This window comes from Doryrhamphus excisus, chromosome 17 (assembly GCF_030265055.1).
Source record: "Doryrhamphus excisus isolate RoL2022-K1 chromosome 17, RoL_Dexc_1.0, whole genome shotgun sequence".
In the NCBI taxonomy this organism is placed as follows: Eukaryota; Metazoa; Chordata; class Actinopteri; order Syngnathiformes; family Syngnathidae; genus Doryrhamphus; species Doryrhamphus excisus.
Genome location: NC_080482.1, coordinates 1,116,862 through 1,141,166, shown reverse-complemented (window position 1 = coordinate 1,141,166; position 24,305 = coordinate 1,116,862). Strand labels below are relative to the sequence as shown.

The following is a 24,305-nucleotide window of genomic DNA, read 5'->3' as shown; positions in this document are numbered from 1 at the left end:
ATATAAAAACTGTAACAAACTGAGGCAACGTGGCAAGGATAGCCATACTCATCATTCATTGGTTGCTAATGGAGTGGGTGCACTGCTTGGATTCAACGAGCAGTGGTGCTGTTGGCCGCGGTCTATGAGAAGGTAGGTGACAGTTCTGTACGTCCACGCGGACCACTAGTTCTTCGATCTCGGCATCAAAGCAGGAGTTCAGAACACCTCATTTAAATAATAATTAAAGCTAACTGACCAGTGATGGTCAATTTCCCCCATGGTGGCTCAAGTGAATCCAGTTCAATGTTTTATTAGGCGGAAGTCAACTCACGTACCAGTAATTATTCAGTTTCAATAACTTGAAAGAACTTAATAATATTTGCTGAAATAGTAAAGCAAAGCTTGTGTGTGGGGATTGGATCTGCACTTTTTTTAATCAGTGAAATGCAAACGCGAAAGAAATGATGTGCTGTGAGCACAAAAGCAAAAATGTTGCTGAGCAACTGCGTTTGTGTACTTTCTTCAGAGAAACATTTGGTACTAAACGTCTGGATTGATGATAAACAGGGACTCCCTGTGGTCTTTGTTCCCCAAACAGAACCAGCCCAACAAAATGATGACTGAATCCAATTGTTCTAATGCTTCTCTCCAGAAGTCCGGCTCGTCGTGTACGTTACAACCACTAAATGAAAGTACTATGTGTGTTTTCGCTTCCCTTATTTCTCCCCTTTTCTCTCAGCCCGATGATTTCCAAAACAGTGTCTACGCATCACTCCTCCTTCTATTCCTCTGTGAATAGATTCTCACTAGACTTGTCCTCCACAAAGGCTGCTGTCCTGTTGAGTAAACACCGAGCAGACAGGGAACTACAGGCCATGGCCCCGTGGCTCGTCTCCAGCCAGGAGGCGGTCAGTTGGTGCAGCGGCTATGGAGCATTGCTACAGCCCTGAAAACAACCGCTTAAGCAAACAGGGCTATCTGACCTCAATGCATGCACGCACGCTCGCCACTCTATGGTCGCCATTGGAGCAAAATGGCCTGATCCATACATCAAGTAAATGACAAGTGCAACAAAGTACATATTCTGGCTTCCATAAAATGAAATGTCATTTCCAACAAAGTCCTAATCCTGCAACAGTCAATAAGTTGCAGGTCTGAGCTCATGTTTATTTTTAGCTTGATGAGGCAGAAGTACATGAATAAATATCAATTTGGTCTGGATTTAATCTACTCCTGAATGAAGGCTCTCTTCAAGCCATTTAATTCCAGATCCTTTAAAAAGTGAACTTTTGGATCTCTGCTACCCAAACGGCCCTGGACCACATCTAGACTGCACCGTGACTCCATATTGCATCCCTCCATATAGTGAAGTACTATGCCTGCTTCCTATTTTCATCAACATATTTCTGAAGCGGAAAAAAACACTCCTTTCTGCTTTCCATCTTTTGTTTTTTAACTGTAGTTTGTCCACACATGGAGGTAAGAAGGACTCAAATAAAGTTGGAATTGACAAGCTTGACCTGCAGATTTGTCCTCACTAAATATCGTGGTATTACTACTACAGTATTAAGAAAACAAAAACATATCGGTGAAGTGCTGATGGTGGCCCCAAGGGCCCCACATGATCGGTGGCATGTGTACATGTGTACTACATGTGTACCACAGCATGTGTACCGTAGCATGTGTACATGTGTACCACAGCATGTGTACCGTAGCATGTGTACATGTGTACCGTAACATGTGTACATGTGTACCACAGCATGTGTACATGTGTACCACAGCATGTGTACCACAGCATGTGTAGAGACCGCATACTTGTACCCTGTAGGCATACCATCAAAGGTTCAGGTCTAAAGTCTGGGACTCGAGGAGAGGAGTTCCGCTCAAGCAAGGAAGATGGATTTCTCTTTGCAAGTGAGGAGAGCAAATCAAAGCGAGGCTTTCCAACTAATACATCTCCAGTTCCCCTGATGGTTCTACTCCATCTCGATGTAAGCAAACATTTTTGGATAAAGAGAGGAAAAAATCACATGACGCACACATATTCATTAGTTAGCAAGCGGGCCAAAAATAGCGTAGTGATACTGTCGAGAGCGGGGGCTCTATCTTTAGTGCAGAGTAAAAGGGAAACCAAATGTTATGATTAATATTTGTATGAGTGGGGCTAACGTGGGTTTTGAAAAAGATGATACTTACAAGAACCAGCAGTGATGATGGGAATGGAAATATCTTCTGCTGGTGGTCGCTACTTCTGCTCACAGATGACAAAAACAGCAGCGAAAGGATGCAGGAGGTAGGTCCATCCATGTGAGACTCTACTCCAATTTTGCCTCTTTTTGCTTCTCCATCATAAAGACTGTGGCATTCTATTGCTAAAACCGAGCATCCCCTTTTGATCATTAAATTGCTGTTCATAATCACTTACATGATTAAGCTACGATGATCCATTATCCCAAAATCCTGCATCCTGCCCACTGATGAAAAAGAACTCCCCACAGAGGTAGAGCTTCCAAAATGTCAGCTGTAAAGAAATCCAAGAAGATACCGCTATGTTCCTGCAGCAACGCATCCGAGCATCCTTAATGTCCCTCACGTCAAACAGCAACCAGCATGCACACACCACTTCCCCCACCCACCCCACCCTTCACGCTTAGCACCTCCCCCGTGAGCCCTCGGCCAAAGACGATTGGTGGATGGATAGGTGAGAGGATGGCGGGGATTGGACCGGGCAATGTGGCGGAACCCTTACTCTGCTATGCATCGATGCTTTCCAGGAAAAGAGCATCTCGGAGGCGGAGAGGAAGGACAAAGATGACGAGGGGGGGGGTTGGGGTGAAAATGTAGTCTAGAACAACAATAGATTGATAATGTGTACTAACTGCAGTGAGATCAATGATGGCGGCGAGTACAACAGTGAAGGTGTTGGCCGGGCAGAGGAACACTTGACTTGACTTCGGGGGGAATTGGACTTCAGAGCAGATGGATCTCATTAGCACAGAGCATGCTATCTGCGTACACGTATTTACCGAGTGTGTATGTGGGCAGGAGTGTGTGTGTTTGTTGTGGTTTGTGTGTGAATGATGTTGTCAGCCTCGGGGCTGAAAGCTCGGTCATGTGCCTTGCAGAGCCCCTCCCCCTCTTTCTGTTTCACACAAGCACAAATGTTACGTAAGACTTCACAGCATGACAACTCTGACAGTCTATCAAATGATGTCAAAGGTGGAATAATACCAACCTTTTATTCTAACCTAAGAATAGATATTGGAAATGATGAGGGATCTTTAATCATTGTGATGATAATTAATAATTCAATAGCAAAAACAGAATGGTTATTAATACTTGGCGCTGTGGCCTGAAGAGCAACGTGATGCCAGCTAAGGCCTATCTTCACACATACAGTAGCTCTCCTCGACGGTAGTACATACTGCATCTCTAGGCAAAATGGCATGGAAATAGAAGTTCAGAACATTCTGAGATGAAATATGACGGCTACCAGAGTTCACACATCAACATGTCTGCTTTAGTTCAACTGTTTTAAGCTTGCAGGACTATCTGTAGATACGTATAACATCTTGCCATCCAGCCCGTTTGGTCAAAAGAGAGGGGAAAACAATATCTGGAGGCCGGCAAAATTATCCACTTATGGCAACAGGCCTAACTGGTATACAATATGATGAAACATTAGTGGAAAGTGGACTATTTTCCAGTGATGTTAGCAACATCTAGCATCTGTACAAACATTGCAGGATCTTTAAAAGTCCATCCACAAAATCTGACTCAACTTAGTTGTGTTGAAAGTGGTTGATTTTTACATGAAATACACAGAGCATAGATTTAGATTGCAAACCTAACTGAAATGGGTCACTTCATAAAAACAGCAATGCCACAAAAAACAAGAAAGTAGAAGAAAGAGAGAAAGAAAATCCAATGAACTAAGAAAACCACTTCCTCTACTGCTTCTGTGTGTGTGTGTGTGTGTGAACAGTACGAGTTATTATGCCATGCATGTTTGTCGGCCTGGAGTGCACATGTTTAGTATTCAAAGCCCAAATCCAATAGGAACCACCCAGTGTGGGCACGGCAAGACACACAGCTGAAGTTCACTACTGAAGGAACTGAACAGTCAACACGAACGAGGACGGAACGAGATGGGGAGGTGGGGAAGAACATGGATGTCAATGTTTCCTGCATTTATCGGAAACCAGATGGTAATGTAGAGCCTCGTCACCAGGAAGTGTGTTATACTGAATGTAATATTGTATTTAGCACCAAAGATTAAGAGAGTCTCTGTGATTGGCTGGTGACCATTCCGGGGTGTACTCCGACTCCGACCCCTGCGACCCTCGTGAGGATAAGCGATAGAAAATGAATGAATGAATGATTAAGAGAGTCCGGATATAGACCCCAAAATAAACTGGTAAGTATCAACTGGGCCACAAATGCGGCATTGCTTTTTTTTTGTACAAAAAACACACCCTTTTAAACTATTGACTTTAGAGGGTATGAGCCCATTACATATGCATGTGTAGCACCAACAACTGCCTATTTGTACGGGTGTTCCAAGTGTGCCCAAACAGCGAGGTGATATAAACACCATCAAACAGTGCCACTTGTATTCCACAACACACAGTAATTACATTCTTACAGCCACTTTGAGGTTTCGGGTTCCACTTTGTCTTGCTTCTCCTGTGATCAAAATACAACACACACACACACACACACATGGTGACTGGAGCTAATTGGACGACAGAATGAGTGTTGTACTTGGACTTGGATTCCCAAAGCTAAATATGATAATATGATGAATGCAGCAACAGATCTAGAGTCGTCCTGCGTGAACAGGCGGTTGGCTACTGTTGCAGATTATCTGGGTCTCGGCGCCAAACCATATCTGGGAACGTGTCAAAATATTTACCCTAAGCACGCTTAGCCTGTAAATCCATATGTGGGCCAAAAGTGTTTTGGGGACGGCTGCAGTCTTCTACAGTGTGTGTGTATGAATGTGTGTGTGTGTGTATGAATGTGTGTGTCTAAGAGAGAGAGAGTGTGCGCCATCTGACATTTCCACCAGGCAACCGTTTGCCATCATCATTAAACAAACCTTTGGCAAAACTGCAAACTTTGATGAATGAGGGCTGGAGTAGTTCACCCTAGTTGCATTTCAAAGTACGCACTCCATCCATCCATCCATCCGTCCGTCCGTCCGTCCGTCCGTCCGTCCATCCGTCCATCCATGCATCCATCCATCCATCCATCCATCCATCCGTCCATCCATGCATTCATGCATCCATCCAAAAATGGCCAAAGAGGGGCGGACCTTTGAAAATGGCTGGGATTGATTGAGTTAAAAAACAACTTGTGTTGTTCGCGCTCAAAATATTGTGTAACACTTTTAATGATGCACTGCACCAGCAAGAAACAGACATGTAACCAAAGGCCTTCCTTAGTGTTGATGCACACAAAAAACCAAAACAATAACAGATTCGACAATGGGAGGGAATGTCGTCTTTCTGGTGCGAGACCGCAATGCAAGCACGACACTAAAGTGTCTCCAAATCAAATGAATGCATTTTCAGCTATTATTTTCAAGGGTGCACAAGAACATGTTGTATCTATCTATCTTAATAACAAGGCTAAGCAAAATGCCCCCCGTGCGAGACCCCCCGGAGAGCATTCATAAAATAATGGAAAAAAAGTGTTTTGAAAAACACGTTGGGCAGACGAGTCTGGTTTGGACTGAAAAACAGGACGGACTCAGCTGAGGTTTTGTCAGATCTTCTAAAGGAAACAAACAAGGACCCAAAGAAGCTGGGCCACAACATGAAGAGAAATGCTTTTTGTCAAAATGATAATGCTCCACAAAAACAGCTGTGCAAAGAGAAAGGGAATATTCAGGGAGAAGGATATACAGAAAGTGCTGACTGGGTAGATGTTGAGTCCAAAAAGACTGAAAAATAGTAACTTGCAATGTTTGGAATACTAAAACATGAATAACTGATTTTGTGAACTGTGGATGCTGGGTAACATGTTTACCAAGTGCAGTTTTACTTTAAGTGATTACTGCTTGTTATACAGCATCTCTTACACTGTCAAGCGCATGGCTGGCATACATTATAGCATTACAGACATTGAGAAAAAGTGAATCTGTCATCTGTTTCTAAGATGTTTCGTCCCCTGGTGTCTCTGCTTTAAGGTGCAACGAAGCTTCAGGCATTTAAGCGCAAAATCAACACTACGATATTCTTCACTGTTCATCTTGTTCACTGCAGTCTCATGACCTCAAACTCAACGTGAAAGGCTTGGAATGTCTGTCTGATCCAAATTAAGATACACTTTTAACCCTCTTTTTTATTTTGACCGAGGGGGGTGAAACTCAAGAGGTTTTGGGCAGAAGGCCTGTGCACGGGATTTGGCTACTATGTCCAATCACGTCCTATTAAAGCCACGCTCAGATCCTGGCAACTGGGACTAATAGGTCAGACTGTCAGACTGGCAAAAAAAAAAAAAGTCTTGTAAAATGTTTATCTCTGGATGACCCATTTGGAAAGATCAGGACAAAACCGTGTAAATCACATGGCCTTTGCTGGGATAAACACAACACCGACTACATGGTAGTAACTGCCGTAGATACCATAGATACCGTAGATACCTTAGATATCGTAGATACCTTAGATATCGTAGATACCGAGTCTGCCGTCTCACTCTCCATTTCTATCTACTGCTAAACACCATTTTTATCCAGCATCACTGTAGAAAGAAGCAACATTCCCAAACTCTTATTCCTAGTCTAGTCTAATGGAGATTAAACTGGATTATCTGTGTCAGAAGACCCAGACCCATACTCATTAAGGACAATCTGTGACCAGTTTCTAAAAAAAATAAAAGCCACATCTTATTATACTTAGTGCAACATGCGTTATAAAGATGGGCATAAAAGTAAAAGGGTCAATCAAATTGATAGATTAATTAATTGAATTGGTTGTTGTAATCCCATCCCCAATACCACATGGAACAGTGAACTGGATTATCTCATCTAATTTATAGATGACAATTATTAAATTAGAAAAACACATATAAAACCATAGTACTGCTTTAAACACAAGTACACATTGCGTGTCCGTGCTCTTACGTCTTGTCTCTGATTTAGTTCCTTCCCCTTTTTGTCTTGACCGTAATTAGTTATTGTTTATGGGCGCCTCCCACTTTCATTTCAAACATTGCCATCACTTGTGGACATTTGAACTTAATAACGTTGCTTGCTCCGTAGCTAACGTTTGGCTTTTTCTCATTTGTCAACTTTTACTCCCGATTTAGTAAGACTCTCTACTAGTCCAGGAAAGCCTTAAGATTTGCTTCTTCCTACTCCTTTTGGACACGTGGAACTCTGAACTGATTATGTGATGCATTCCATTGTAACCTGATGCATGTTCAAATCAAATTAAACCATAATCAAACCAAGAAACACATCATTCATCAAAGTGTGGAATTGACCTAACCACAATAATCCCAGTTTCATTCTGTTGAATGTTAAACCAATAAAGGTGATTGTAATCCATTTTGTAATCACTGATACGAGGGCATGGACATCTTCCAAGCAGTGGATATAAAGCTAGTTTAGCTCGCTGGCTAAGTAAGTCGAACAAAGATGAATCCTACCTGAGGTCTGGCCAGGTCCATCTAGTTTGGATTCACATTTAGGAAGTGAGAAATCTAAAAAGACAAAAGATACAAACAATTAAATCCTGCGACTTGACAATAACACAACAGTAAGGCTAGACATCGGTGGCCAGTTGAAATGTTCGATATCCTCATCTCCGTAAGGCAAACATCAAGTCTGTAGTGCCACCATGAGTCCTGGCTCTACTTTATCTTACACAAACACACACACACACACACACACACACACACACAACACGTTGTATGAATATCTGCATACAATCTAAGCAACAGCAGATGCAGTTGATCTGTTTTCCCCGGAGCATCCTCTTCACGGAGACGAGATGTTTCAAATAAATAATCAGACTTGACAGGAAGCATGCTTGTTTGATGTTTTAAAACAGCTTTGCGCTGCCAAAGCAGGAACATGAAAGACACAACAATACAGCTTGCTTACTTAACCCTGAACTTAACATCATTATTTGATATTACCCAAGTCCATCACCGCGGACACGGTCTAGTTGGACAAACGGACATTTTGTATCAAACCCTGTTTCTGGGTCACGCCAGTAGGACACGGTCGTAGCACGAGATAGTCGAGAGAGAAAGCAGGGATGAAGAGCAGCTTAGGTCTCCTCTGTGAGAAGAACAGCATGGCATATGCTGCCGCCTTGCCAGATTACAGCCATCACCTGTTCCCGTCCTGGATGTATTATTTCATAGAGTACGGCGTCCGGTCCGGTAGTATACACGTCTATGCAAGGCGTATGGAGGCTAGCTCTAGGTGCAAGCCTATACAGGAAGATACCACGTTTGATCCCCAACCTATTTTATCCGGAGCAGGGAAGGCCGAGCGGCAGTTTAGCCTCTCTAAGCCAGAGGAGCAGTGGGCTGGCAGTGGGCTGGCAGTGTTCACGCGACACGGATCAAAGCCTGCTGCTGTCTTCAAAGCAAGAGGGAATGAAGAGGCGGAGAGAGCGCAGCTTGTGTTGGACAGGCCGTGCACAGCTGTTGACAGAAGAAGAGTAGTCTCGGCAGCACGAGTTGACACATGTAGTGCATGCAGATACAACTCCAGTGGAGTTCCAACCCCCAAAAGCAGTTTGCTTTACTCTGAAAGAAGAACTTGTCTTCTTGTTGGAGCAGAGAAAGCATGCCGTGATTGCAGAGAGGGGCAGTAAAGTGCATGTACCTGGCTTGGAATCACAAGTACACGTCAGAGACGTCTGACAGAAGCTCCAGTAAAAAGGAAAAATGTCTGACTGTTTCAAAAGCACCCTACAGATAAAAAAGGAATGGCTTGAGTACACATAGAATTCATATACAATATGAAAGACAAACAACACTTGGGGTCAGGATAAGTTACAGTATGTGGCGTATGTGTACTGCGGGAGTTATACAAGATCACTTGGACTTGTTTTGTTGTTACTGAGGGAAAACCAAGAACTGAACATTTTGGATAAGTGTGTGGATTGAGACCTAGATTATTCCTTGGATTAGGTTGTGGAGAACGGGCATGCACATGTGGGATGCTGTACATCCTGTGACAAAATAACAAAATAACACCAAAGCAGGGTTAACTTTATCCATCCATCCATTTCCTATACAGCTTATCCTCGTAAGGGTATGCTGGAGCCTATCCCAGCTGACTTCAGGCAAGACGCGGGGTACACCCTGGACTGGTCGCCAGCCAATCACACAGCGTGTTCGTTTCAATGACAAATATTTTTGGTGTAAACTTTAATGCCTTATCCTTTAGAGTTTATTAAACTACATCTACTGTCATTTTAGGCGATATAAATGTGAAATTTAGTCGACAAAATCTAAATAAATTTTTATAATGAAAGTATGACAAAAGCTAAAATGTAAAAAAAAAATGACTATCATTTAAAAACTGTTGTGACTGCAACAAAGAATGCACGGTGCTACCTCACTTTTTGTTATCGATGAATTTGACGAGAAGTAAAATGTACTGAACCTGAAGCAGTTTTTCCCAGAAGAAACAATGCAAGACTAATGAATCCGTTCCACACATCTAAAAATATGAACAAACAATACATACAAAAGAATAATTATAGTTTGACATGCAGAAAACAACATGCCGACGTTCCTTGGCACCGTGGCGGGTTATTTAGCAGTCACACTCAATAAAAAATGCATAGGCCGCGAGTCAGCAACATGTAGAGGGTTTTGTGGACTTGTGATTCAGAACAGCAAGGGTGTAAAGAATACAACAAAAGAGTTGGAAAACAAAATGTAAAAAAGACATAAAATGTGGCGAAAGTGCAAGTTTGGCACTGTGAGGCGTAGCCGTTGTAACGGCAGCACGTTACGAGTTGCATCATCTCCTCCCAAATGAAGCGGAAGATCCTCGACAAGGTAAACTTAACGTAGCACAAATCAGCGAGATTAAGATTAATGTACCTTACCAACGTAACGTTAGCCGTGCGGAGGGCTAACTTTCTCTTAATTACAACTGCTGTCCAATGGGTGGCAGTTTATTACCATGGCAACGGGACTTCCTGCGGCCTTTATTTCAGCGACAGGGAGTGACAGAATGACAGCGAGGTGTAAATGATGTTTTTAAGATGTGCTCTACCTACATTTGGTTTTCTATTCACCTGTACACCTTGAAAGGTTTACGTTTTATACAGAGAGACTGATTGTATCCCCTATTTGTCTTTTTCCTCATCCAATTTCCAATACTTAGACATAATTTATGTTTTTTTTTTCAACTGAACTAGACAAAATGTTTGTTTTCATTGACTAAAGCCATCACATATGGAACTTATGATAATGTTTGACTGACATTGAAACAAACTAAAATTGTTTTTTTTTTCACGGGTGGAGATTCCAAATTTCAGTCACTTCGATCCAGGCTTGCACCAAAATTTAACCGCTTCTTGCTCATTTATGGGAATCTGTTGTGTATTTTTCATGTCATCCAAGAAGAAACAAGAAAACAAATTAACAACAAACCTCCAAACTGTTTCATATATTCATGGAATTAATTAAATTGCTGCCCATGTTTATTTTTCTTCACTACAACATTTAAGATTGCATCTTACTGCCAATAGCATTTGACTGTATGAGGCTTTCGAAATATTGCAGAACGAGATGATTGACCGCATATCCAGTATATAGCGGAGGCAAGGGATGAGGTAATGACGACAGGCTGTGTGGGAGACGCCTGGAAGAGGTGATGAAAGGAATGAAAGCAGGATAGCGGCGGTGGGAGTCGGCAGTTAACCGATCGAGGGTCCTCTATTTTCAGATGGGGGATTTGCAGGAGACACAGACCAGCCTGCAGCCTGTTCTTATGACCCCCTCCCAATCCTCCTAGCACCCATCCCTCGCTCACGCATCATTCCTCCATCCCCCTCGTCCTTACTTTGAGAGCCCAAGGCGACGTGGGTGGGATGTAGTGATTTATACCTCTGTGCTCGTGCGTTGGCTATGTGAGTGAGGTAATGAGGCTATCCTGATACGCTTACCTTGTTAGAATGAATACAAATGCATCGTCTACCGACTGGCTTTCTTTAATATTAACATACGGATGCCAGCTAATTTTCATGTACAGCACTACTTTTCAAACTGAACTGTTGGGGGTGGGGGGGTGACAGGCAGGGTGGGCTTTACATATCAGTGCAGACCTGCCAACATGTATGAATTTGTCGTAAAATAGATATTGGTTTCTTGATAGTATTGCAAAAACATTTCTGTCCTCCAGAGGGGCCATGGGAGAAAATAACAATCACCGATGTAACATGACTGTTACATGGGAATGACTGTTACATTAAATATTGCATAGCTGACAATCTCCATTGGAAGATTTCAACAAATTGTTTCATACTTTTGATCCTGATATATTTGTGGAACAAAGTGGCTTTAAATCTATAGATGATTGGGAACATTATGCATTTATTCAATCATTCCAAAGCATTCTGTCGGAAGCATTACAAATCAATAATTGTAAAATGTTTAAAATGCCCGCAAAGGTAAACACACCAACATATTTAATAATGAGGCTTCCGTGTCTTCAGAACGACATGAGGTATTCAACTCATCAATAATTGACCACTCAAAAGGGTTGAATCACTGTCGATATTGATCAGCATGGCCTGAAACGTGTCGATAATAAACACAGTGGCAAACAACCAATTCCAACATGTGGTTCCAAACCGTTGGAGCTTTACGAAACTAACTGCTCCTTCTTGCTAACATCCAGGATGCTAGCCAAACAGTTTTGCTTCTGTTTGCCATTTATGACCAACTGATGTATTGACTTTACTCATTCTCACTAAGCAAGGCAAGGTAAGGTAGGATTTTTTGGAAAAAGGAGCTCAAAACATTCAGGCAGAATGCACTTGTTTTTGTGACAGTCGCATAGATGCAAGCCTTGAGCGGTGAACTAATGCCCTGCTGGAAATCTAAAATTCCAAATAAGTTGAGCAGACTGTCAGAGTGCTTTCATGTTTGGCCTGGTTAGTAATTCAGAAAAGGCTATACAAGACATGATGGCAAATACAGCGCACAAAAAAGGATGTTCGAGATAAAAATAAAGACAGACTTCCTCCAAACCTCCTTCTTCTGGGGTTCTGATAAAGCCAAGCGTACACGCAGGTTCCTGCAACGTATCCATGCTTTCGGTCTTTAACTCTGACCAACTGGCAATTAGACGAGCCCTTGAGTTCCAAAGGAGTTCAGTCTCATGAAAAGCCGAGATGCCTGCTTTGCACAAGGCGTGGTCCACTCGGACTTCAACTCTGTAATTTGATGGGTGACAGCTTGTTTGTCTCTTCAAACACACGTCTCTTCAAAAAACGTTTTATATTATATATAAATATATAAGGCTGTCGTTCCCGCCATATGCACTGCGCTCAAGTCTGCTCGGGTATAAAAAGCATCCTTTGGACATTGCCCCCGTATTTTCCACATATGGGAATGAAATGAAAAATAACCCTGAATAAATTGAGTGAAAGCACAGGAAAACCTTATGCTCCAATGTATAAATTATTCCCTTGATGTGGAACAATCTATTATTCAACACTGCAGACTGGCACACATTTGAAAGCCTGTCTGCAATATCGTGCATGAAGGCCAGAAAAGGAACTGGTCTGACGGGCAAAAGTGAGTCTCCACAAATGCTGACGTCCACCGTGCTGTGGCCAGTTCGGAAAGGCACCAATGGGGATACACGTAGCTTAAGATGGACTGACACTAGTTTGATCTTATTGCACTATGCATCCACTCGCTTGGACGCCAATTCAATTTCACAATGCCGTTTTGTAGAATAATGCTACTGCACACACCCAGTAACTCCATTAGACGTCACTCATGAGACCATTAAAAGAAACGGATTGTGAAAATGTGCATCACCAGGAAGTTATTTTTAGTTTTACCTTGAGACTCCCTCCACTGGGTTTAAACACATTTGATGGAGGTCATCTTAAAGATCTAATTAATCCAAACTGTCTGCTTGTTTTAAAATTAACAGAGCTAAAGATGGTGAACTTGGAGTGGAAAGATATCTTGGCAGACTTAGAGGCGTGCATTCTGTCAGTTTGCTGAAAATACCCAAACAGAGAGCAGGAATGGCATCGCTGTTCTGATTGGGATATCCTGAATGATTCCAATTACCATGTAAACAGGAATAATGGTTTATTCCGAGTGTTTCAGAAACTGGACTATTGACCTTAAAAAGTGACTGCATGTAAACATACTCATAAGTAGAGTAAGAGTAAAGTCAGGTAAAGGTCAGGTAAAGTAAATTAAGACACATGGAGATGAAAACTCACCACGCTCAACTCCACTGATGCTGACTGTCAGTTAACCTTGGCGATGAAAAGTCGTTCATTCCGTGGAGGTCTGTTTGTTTGGTGGTGCCAATAGCTACATTGTTACCATCGCTGACAAGCAAAGCGCCGCCGGGTCCCAAGAAAAACACGAGCAAGACAAATCAGAGCCTTGGGAATACATTGCTTGGGATCAACTCGGCTGAGCAGCTGCGTGTCGAGAGTTCTGTGTGCAAAAAGCTGGCAGCACTAAGGGTGCCTGCTGGAGAGACCATGTAAAGTGGAACTATACTACTGCACAGGCATTGAATAAATAAGAAAACCCTGGTTTCTGGGTAAATATGTATTTTATACCAGCACAAGTCCATCAAAAAGCACTTGAATAATCTTTTTTACCGCATACATCATTGGGGCCGGCAGGAAGGAATAGTGGTTGGCAGCTCAGTCTGCATCTGGTCAGGGAATCTGGGTTGGCTCTGCGTGGAGTCTGCTTACATGGGTTTACTTGGTACTCTGGCACCCCCCCACAGTCCAGAAGCATGCATGTTAGGCTAACTGGTCCAAATGTTGAGTCCAAATTACCCAAAGGCCTTTTAATGAATTCTAATGTGAATCGTTGGCTGTCTCTGTGTGCCCTGTGACTGACTGGTGATCAATCCATGGTGTCACCCGCCCCCCCGTCAGCTGGGATAGGCTTCAGCTTTCACATGACCCTAATGAAGACATTGTAGTGTACTGGTTGACATAACAGTCATGGAATCCATTACCACTCATTGTGTTTTTCAACCCCCCCCCACGAGTCCAGGGTCTCCAGTCTGCCTTTAGCCTGAAGTCAGCTGGAATTGATGGAGTCAAGATCAGTACAAAGTAGCGACGACTAGCGGTATTGCTGGTTTCCATACATGGCATTTTGCTCAGCATCAAACAGCGTTCACCCAAATCAACGAAATAAATGTTTCACCATAAGTCATATGCAAGACCTGAATCCAACTTCAAAGTACGTGGGATGGCCCAAAGAGCACATGAGAGGCCCCCGCTATCTGCTAGATTTGGAGCACTTTTGCAAAAGGAGTGGGCAAATATTGCAAAGTCAGGATGTGTCATGCGGATAGACTCCTACTCAAACGGACTGTAGTTGGCGAAGAAGGTGCTTTTGCCCTGTAAAACATCATGAGCGGTAACACTTTTGATGATTTGCGATGTTATGTTTTTTTAGATTAAATTATGCATGTGAATACTGTCAATGTATTATTGATATTATGACATGTCACATGTCTGTAATCTTAAACAGTGGCAGATGATTCTGCCTAACATACGGTAGGTGAATAACGGTCGGACACGCAATGCATCGTTAGTAGAAGTAGAGAGCACTTGGCTCTATGATGGATCAGGATACCGACTGAGAAGATCAATACCATGTTTGCATTGATGAATACGGAGAGCATGGCTTCAGTGTATTAGGTTACAGAACAGAGTAATGGTCAAATGAAAAGCACATTAAAGGCTGTGACTGAATGAATGCAACTTTAATTTGCTGCATTCCCTCAAGTCCATCTCCATATAGCAACACAGAATATGACCAACAACTGACGATTATAGGCTTCCCTTTTAAGTTAGTGCCATTCCATCTTTAAATAAAAATCTGTTTTTCAATATATTCTATGCATAATAGTCTCTTATTAAAGTTTCCTGATGCCATAACCTATTTCCCTCCATCATGAATACTGTATGAGCAGTGCTTGGTGCTGTACAAACATCCAAACCGTCCAACTTAACTGTGCCCCCTTTCTTGCCTTATAAAACACAAGTTCAAGAAAATACACGAATACAGGCAACTGTAACGACATCAAAATCAATTCTGATGACAATATCAAAACGATGCTAATTTCTCATGTGGAGAATATTAGAGCACATTTTCCAAAATATGCCAATATGCAGCCTTTTAAAATGTTGTACGTCATGAATGTGCGACCATGCACAACACACAACACACAACACACAGAAGACCCAACGGCACCAGTTGTCAGGGAGTCAAACAGCTGAGTGAGAGGGGGAGACAGCTGCTTCTTTTGGGGTCGACCACTGGTGGCGGTCCCCATCACTCCTTCCCCCCACAATGCACTTTGGCGTGACAATCAGCAGTAGAACATAGGTAAGCTTCAGGAAAATATCAGTTCCCAACTAAAATAGTGAGAAAAACTGCTTTTTCTGAAGCGTAACTTTTACTTTGACAGATTTTGTATTCGCTTTTGTGACAGCTGAAATATCTAAACAGCCATACGACCATAAACAACACAAATATGGGTCGTTTTACGTCAAAATGACAATTTATTTACAAATATAACAACATGAACTATTTACAACTCTGTGACATCTGTGTGGGGGCGTGAATTTCCCTACAAAGCGCTACTTCCTGCACGCCCACAATCCTCCACATTCTTCCACTTCCTCCTTGCTGTCACTGTTTCTTCCATTCAAATTCACACATCAGCTCGCACATCAGATGCACTCCTGCCACCTAGTGGCCGTTTCTATGGTTTAAAACTGCTGTAAAAGTGAGGGGGTGCAACTGCGTCATCACCTCTTTCTGTCTCTTGAGCAAAAAAATAAATAAAAATATGTCTCTGAGATCGGGCGTTATAAAAACGTATAAGCGAAGGATAATAAAGAACGATAAGACGCTGCCGGTGAGGTTCGTGAAGCGAGGTGTCAACCATCAGGGGGTTGGCAACAGGGCAGTTAAGCAAACTTGGCTGGGGGGCCTTGTTAAGTAAAATATATTTAACTGCCATCATTGACAATTTAGTCAGTTGAGATTTTTTTGTGCAGCTCCAGTGCAAATATGCAACCCCCCCCCCCCCCCCCACACACACACACACTGTAAATCAAAAGTGGACAGTACTATCTTTGACATAGAGGGTGTTTCATGCAGCTGCTTCCTCGTCAGTGGGGGGGTTGGGGGGGGGGGGCAGGTTTGCCCATTAGTGTGTATTGCAGCCCTGCAGCTGCAAGTCAGATGATTATAGCTGTCACAAGCACCATCACAACAACCGCGGCGTGGATGATGTCACGCCAGGGTAGGCCCCATAAAACGTGTTTACGTTCAGGATGCATTGTTAGTGGGCTGGCCTGTGCTTGGTGTTGTGATCGTGATGCCACCGTTCGAAGGGCCCACGGATGCATGACGTATACGTTATCCGGGGGGGGGATCAGGAAACATCCTGTCCCGATCCAAAGCCTTGGTGATCAATCCTGTCGGGATCCATAACGTGTTCACGCTGCAGTTACCCACACCTGAGTGTACCTCAGAGCAGGGCCACGCAGCTCCTCGTCACGCACATTTGATGTATCATTAACGGTGCCGTTCGTGTCCGAAACCCAGCAGACAAGCCGGGGGGCTAAAATGTGGCCAACGGGCACATGTACGCTCACCGTTATGGTTCTAATTCACCGTGGGCCCGATCCCCCCGCTGTCATTACCCCCCCTGCTTAAAAGCCCAGACTCGCCCCTTCTCGACTTACCGGATTTGAAAAACGCCGCTACGTCTGCGGCGTCCTTTGCAGCCTCATCCAGCCCTTCTCCTGCGCTCATGGCTGCGCTCTCCTGTGCGCAAATAGCGCCAGAAATCCACAAACCGGAGCGATTCGGTGTCGGCTCTTATCGCACTAGCCAAGCGGAGCCTTTCACCGGAGTCGATCCGACCGTAAAATCGTCGCTCCCCTCACTAAGCCAAAGACCTCCTCCTCCATTTTGACCGAGAAGGGAGAAATCCTCACGACCGAGCGGCGGCGCTCCCGAGTTGAAGGGAGGAAGAGGAGAAGGTGGATTTAAAAAAGAGGGGAGGAGGATTGGAAATGATTGGGGGTGGGATATCCTGGGATTCCGTTTCAGGGGGAGGAGGGGGGTTGGCGCATCGTGCACCACTCTTGCTTATGGCCCCCCTCCCACGTCACTGCGGTGCTGATGCGGGCCGTGAGGGAGTGTCGTTCTTCTGCCTTTCCGTATGAGCTCATTGATGCCGCTATCGCCTGCGTGGGCGTGTCTGCGTGCTTTTCCTTCCCAGCCGCTCATTGAACGGCGGCCTCTGCGGTGACTTTGAGCTTTTCGGAGTCCGAACGTTCGTGGGCTCGAACATGGTTCGGTGTTGGGGGGGTTTCTCTTCTCGTCGGCTTTGAGGAAGATGATGCCACAGTATGAGGTCATTTGGCCCACAAATCTAACCCACTTCTCTTCCGGACCACTCTTCCTCGGACCTTCTGCGTGCGTAAAGTGCGCTGCTGCCACCTAGTGGTGGACTTCTGTAGTTGCTTGTTGCAGGTACAGCACTACTAACAACACTAACAAGCATTATGGCAGTAAATATGTTTGTTATTTCAATTAATACATTTATATCGCATATGAAGCTTATACTTCCTAAATGTGTTCATTTAAAATGTGTAATATTTAAGGTAGAAAGTACATTGAGTTTGCTGTCATGCTGTATCACAATTGGTCCATTTAAATGATGAGCATCGCAGTAGTTAGAATATTGTCAAAAGTTATTTGATTTTAGAAATTCAATTCAGAACCAGTAGAATACAGTTATCATGGGGTACTGGGGGGTCAAATCCAAGACCACCAGTGAATGTTAATAATCCCAGAGCAATTGAAAAGCCACAACAATGTCTATTTTTATACGTCGCAGTGTTAGTGTGACGAAATGACAACAATTCTGCAAAGATGAGTGGGCCAATATTCTTCCACAGTGCTGTAAGAAACTCGTCACAAACACTTGATCGCAACTGTTAATGGCGGTCCAACCAGTTATTACCCTTGGGGGGCAACCACTTTTTACAGTGCTGTACATTTTAACACATTTATACATTTATGTATACCGACCTAGGGAGAAGGAGATGTCCATCCATCCAATCATTCTATGCCGCTTATCCTTACTAAGGTGGGGGAGCTCCACTGTGCAGCCCCTAGAATGACATGTGTTTCCATCAACATTTCATAGGTTTTATTAGTTATAATCGTCAACATTATAAAGATAATTATTGAAATATTTCACTCTGCGTGTAGCGTACCTAATATTATGGCCAGTGAATGTGTCCATGAGTTCACAAGACAACCAACGACTCTCTAAAAGTTGAAATAGCCCCCATGTTGACCCCCCCCCTCCTTGCCCACGTTGCCTAGGTAACCACTAACAACACACGGTGCCTGCACAGCAACACACACACACACACACATCTTTAAGCGTTTAAAACAACAGCCGTGGAGAAGTGGAAGTGATTTGAAGGAGGCATGTTAGCAAGATGTCTTCCACATGTCGTCAGGTGAAGGTCAGCTACAGGAGCAGAAGCAGCCAGCCCAGTGGGCCTGTGGAGTCCCTCAAAGAACTGCAGGTAGGAGCGCCTTTTCTCGGTCAAAAGTACATACACTGATTTTTTATGGAATGCCATAACTTCCTTATCATATTGGTAAAACTGCTATCCAATTACAATTACAACGAACAATGTAGGCACTGCATGAAAAATACTTAAAGTACATTTAATGATATATACTTTATTTTTTAATCGAGTTGTTTTTTTAAACCTAATCAAAACTACAATTAAAATGAAGTAAAACCAGATAATTTTATTCAAAGATGAATTATATACTCATATCTTTATCACCATCACTTCAACAAATAAATTAAAAGTGCTCAGTGCATGTTTGCAGTACAAGTTAAACATTCAAAAATGCTACCCCCCCCCCCCCCCCATCCCTACCACTCAATGTCTTCTTCACATTCCTGTACTTGCATTGTTTGCTTCTTTACCAGGACACTAGAACAGGTCTATATATAATGTGATAATGTATTTGCTTATCTTTAGACGCCATGACCTTGGGAGGAAAGGTGAATTGGTTGCTAAATCATTAAATGAAGGTGAAAATAGCCATGCATAAAAGGAAATATCATAAACAAAAGGTCATACAAACAGTAGATGCCAAAGTTAGGCCTACCTGTAAGACCTGCATTCATTCCAAATCAATAAAAGATCCAAGGGGAGTTCTCCACCACAAAACAATGAATTTCAATCAATGTCCGTAATTCTTTGTAATCGAGAGACTCTAGACTTAATTTTCAGTTCACTTCTCCTTTGGGGGGGCGGAGGGGGGCGGTAATTGCTTTGAGAATCACTACAAGACACTTTGGCCTCTTTGCGATGATTGAAATAGTGTAACGATCCGGTGCACCGCCAGCATGAGTCCACTAGATGGCGGCATAGTCACAGGTTAATATGACAACTGGAGCTCTGCAGACTGACTGACATTATACTTGGCTTCTGGGCTTCTTAATGACTTTCTGCCATGGCCCCCACACCTCCTTAGGGACACAAATGCCCCCCCCCCATCTGAAATAGTAGAGAAACTGATTATATTTATTCATTTATCTGTACTGCACAGACTGAACAAGCACATTCAATAGTCAAACTGCATGTTGTTTACTATAAATGTGTACATGTTGGTAGGTCTGCGTTGAAATGAAGGCCTCTCTCACCCCTCCCTGACAGTTTTACTATACTCAAGTTGTTGTACTGTTGTGGCTCATTAGATTGTGCAAGTGTACTTAATGATGTGGCCAGTGAGTTTAAAACAAAATCCATCCCAGCCTCAGTGAGAAGCCTCCTCTCCTCCCTCTCAGATCTCAGCATTGCATGTATAATTCAAAGTCACTTCCCTGTTTCACGGCAGCTCACGAGCTGACAGTTCAATATGGAAACTCAGTCATGGCGTATTGAATAATTGATGAAATAACTGCTTTTAAATGCAAAGTTTGGCAATGATTATTTTCAATACAAACCTGTCAGCCACGGCCAAGCAGAGGGAGCGCTATTCCTCATCGGCTGCACGTGGTTTGCTGGGAACACCAATGGGATTTCATATTCATTGGTGGGTGGTCAATGTGGGACTTTATTTGTGTGTGTGTGTTTGTTTGAGGGCATAAATCTTGTTCCACAATTACCTTTTATGCACCTGCTTCCATTCTAAGGACAAAAAGCAATTTCCCTCAACATGAATTATGACTACTTGGTTCCAGTTGACTGAAGGGTCAGGGTACATTTCCTCAGAAAAACTTGCATCATCATCAAACATGATGAAAGTACATTGTGTATATGCGGTACATGTTCACTCGTGCGGTGAGGTTCAATTAAAATAGGACCAATATATTGGAAACATCTTATTTTTTAGTATTTCGTGGCCCAACGTGAGCCCGAAACACCTCACAACTTACCTTGTTACTCCGCTCATCATCAAAAATACCAATAAAAACTTTAATAACTGTCATACAAGGCTCCGGACCCGTCCGGTCTAGTCTTGGCGCAGGCAAAGCGCACCCTGTGAAGTGGTAAATTGGCTGACATGTCACCAAAACCTCACAGGCAGGTTTTTCAGAGTGTCAGTCACATTCCAATGCAACCAGCAACCACTAGTGAATGTAAGCATTTGAACCATCCATTCATTTTCTATGCCGCTTATCCTCACTAGAGTCACAAGGGTATGCTGGAGCCTATCCCAGCTGACTTCATGTGAGAGGCGGGGTACACCCCAGACTGGTGGCCAGCCAATGGCAGGGCACATCTGGGCAAACCATCCACACTCACATTCAGTTCCTGGAGAAAGCCCCACACGCATGGGGAGAACATGCAACCTCCACACAGAGGTATTGTTGTCAACAAATTCTAGTAAAAACCCACTAGAAATCAATTATTCAATAACATAATGTGACATGGGATGCCATAAAAGCCTTGGTGTATTGATATTGTCTTCTTTTGTGAATCAACAACGTATACCAGCAAGTCAACATCTCCAGCCCCACGGCTCCTCGTCCCCGCCTCCCCCCATCCCACTGTAAGACGAGAGCAGGCCTGCGATAATTACCTGGCCAACAGACAGTCATCCAACACCGCATTATCCTGTTAGCAGTGTGCGTTTAGCAGGAACACACATAATTCCAGGCTAGCAAGCGTTCTCACATGGCTAATAAGAAGGCTGATTGCCCTCCCAGTTTAGCCAAGCCGCTTGTTCTCTGTCGCGTCGTCTTTGTCGGCTGCCCTAATTCTCTGATGTCATGAAAAACGAAGCCAATTAAGAGGGCGGACTGACTTGAAAAGAAGTGTCAGTGTGAAAGGGCAAGAGCGATGCTGCACTCAGAATATCAAAATGAGGTAAGGTGACCCAAGAGCTCGGAAGTTTCAGACAGCTTGGTTTCCAAGGTCAAATGTAATTCATTTGTCATGCATGATGCGGAATTTAGCAGAACTGATCACGTGTTTATAGCAAAGAAGCTGATCTTGAAGGGCAATAGTATGTTACAATCAGGCGGGTGTTTCATTTTACTGTATTTGAAATGAGGTTTGTTATAAACTAGCATCTAAACGCCATCTGAACACCACGTTTTGTATGTTTACATGCTTTAAATCACATATTCAGCGCTATAAGGAGCCTGTGGTGAAAAACAATGCAGAGGGTTGAAGGTGAAATGGGGAATTATTTCTTAGCAATAAAACCAAAAAGTCCTCCAAATGAATTTGTCACAATAATACCTCTGTGTGGAATTTTCTCCAGGTACTCGTCTTTCCTCCCACATTCCATTTATTATTTACCGCAGTGGCTTGCTAATGCTAGCGGCAGCCGTCTTTTATATCCCTGTAGTGATCCCGTAGATAAACTAAGAGAAAACTACAGTGTAAAGGTGACTATAGGGTTGTTATTTTATGTCTACAGGGCTCTGATTATGTTTAGAAAGTTTGCATTTAAAATGTCCTAAACATGATCTAATGATCTAACTACATAAATATTCAGGTTATTAATATTGAAACTTACTTTCCGGAACAAGGGATGACTACATATCTATTTTGCCCCTCCCCCCCGAAAAAAAGCCGTCACATGGTGACTGATCGGCCATGACATGCGCCCCTCTGTCTAGTTGCAAATGAGGTGTGAATGCTTTCCTGTAGAGGAGGTCACCCGTCATGTCTCAGGTGTTTGGGAGGAAGCTTTGGAAACAAAGTGTCTCCAAGGTTATCCAGGTAGGAGAACTATGTACTACTTTTACGGGGCTTTATCCCAATAATTGCAATTCAAGTAAAAAATAGCTGCAAACTAATGAACTAATTGAAATGAGTGCAACATATATGACTTGATATTCTTGTAAAGATGTGACTAAATCCTTAGACTAAATTCTAATTGTAAATACCTCATATTAGATGAGTTACGGGCTACACTGTATGACAGTCCCACTGCAATATATTTTATATTTGTTTTCTGTTTAATTGAAGAAGCTTTGTTTGTTTCTAATCGGGATTGCCGTCCCCATAGCTTATCTCAGGGGTCGGATTTGCCAGCATATGAATGCTGGACTTGTTATGACTTTGGTCTGCCAGCGCTATCTTCTCTATACAGTATGTTGCATGGAAATCACACATCATTGCTGGAATCTTATAATTGGATTGTGTGGTGACTTTTGACTGAATAATCCTCCCGCCATTACATCTGTATTGTTTGCTGCTGGGCAAACTTGGTTGTTCGCACAATTGGAAGAATAAGAGGGAGCAGTGAAGCGGTTGGTAGCATCTGATGGCTTAATGGGGTTAATGTGTGATGTGAATGTCCATTAACGGCATGAGCGCTAAAGGCTAATTTAATGTACCGTCAGGTTTAAACGTATAGTTTTTGCCGTCCTCACCTGCTTCACCTCTGGCCATACATTTGGTGTGGGCGTACTGTCGATGGAAAGGCCATTATTGTGACACCCGCGCCTAGGAGTCCAACTGTCCATTGTTGGATGCTGCTCATGGATGCTTTTTGAAAATGTTTGAAAAATATGCTTTTTGCATATGTTTGTCACGCTGCAAACCGCAAAATGACTTCATAATTCCCTATCTAGTTTTGTGTGTCAGTATGCAAAGTAGCTGTGTGGGAATAGCCTACGTGCTAAAAAGCTAACGTTTTCATTCTGACACATGTGAGTTACAAGTGTCTCGCTATAAACATTACGTGTTAGCGATTGCTGTTGCGATGTCAATATGAAATTGTGTCATTGCTTGTTTTTTGTTAATTGTAATCAACACAATGACCAGAGGGCAGCAGATTTCATTTTTTTTAAACAAAAACATCCTATATTGCATATAGTGATTGTTTTTGTTTAAAAAAAAATCCACTGGTTAACATTCAGTTGCAAGAAAGTGGTCAAATACATTTGCTGTACTTTACAGTACTGGCATATTGGTATAAGCGATCTGTAGCCGACTGAACCCACCCCAGAACAGAATGGTTCAAAATCCTAACTATCTTGTCTCTCGTCATTCGCACCAAAAGGCTAAATGAGAGAATTGCAATGCGGGCGACACCCTGTGCTAACCCAGGTTTCACCTAATTTATGAGCTGACCTGTTCCTGTGTTCCTGTGTTCCTGTGTTACTAAGCAGCGGCGCCAGGAAACCGATTGGACCTCATTTTATTACCACGCCATCGAGAACACAAGACGATTGGTCAAAAGACGTTTCACTGTTATTCCAATCAAAGATGGAGATGCACGAGTGCACACTTAATCTTAATCCAAAAACATCACAGAAAAATGCAGACTCAGTTTTCAAGATTAATATATTTTATCTAAATATATTTTTATATTATATTTTTTATACTCTGAATTGTCCATATCTATGAATGAGTGTGAATGGTTGTTTGCCCGTATGTGCCCTGCCCTAAATGTGACCAGTCCAGGCTTCTTTGAATGTATCGGTCCTCTTTGGACTGCCCCCCCCCCCAAACACACACACACAGTCAGGACTCATGTCCCATTCAAGCCTGTTGGAAATCACTCCACACTCCAGAACTGCTAGG

General features: G+C 43.0%; 1 protein-coding gene across 8 annotated transcripts in view; it reads right to left on the bottom strand.

Annotated features, from left to right (window-relative positions):
• triob (trio Rho guanine nucleotide exchange factor b) overlaps positions 1-17,658 on the bottom strand; it is a 71,765-nt gene extending 54,107 nt beyond the window's left edge. For 3 of the 8 annotated variants that reach the window (XR_009119880.1, XM_058052915.1, XM_058052922.1), the window contains exons 1-2: positions 8,188-8,539; positions 7,639-7,692 (exon numbers count right to left, since the gene is read on the bottom strand). Coding sequence is in view for 4 of the 8 variants with exons in the window: in XM_058052915.1 (XP_057908898.1) it covers positions 7,639-7,692; positions 8,188-8,293 (160 nt within the window). In the remaining 4 variants the exon portion in view is untranslated. Of the gene's footprint in view, positions 1-2,178; positions 2,573-7,638; positions 7,693-7,918; positions 8,148-8,187; positions 8,540-16,955 lie in introns of those variants that run through there. The other 5 variants (XM_058052917.1, XM_058052919.1, XM_058052921.1 and 2 more) reach the window with 5 other exon arrangements.
• Positions 17,659-24,305: the final 6,647 nt, after the last annotated feature.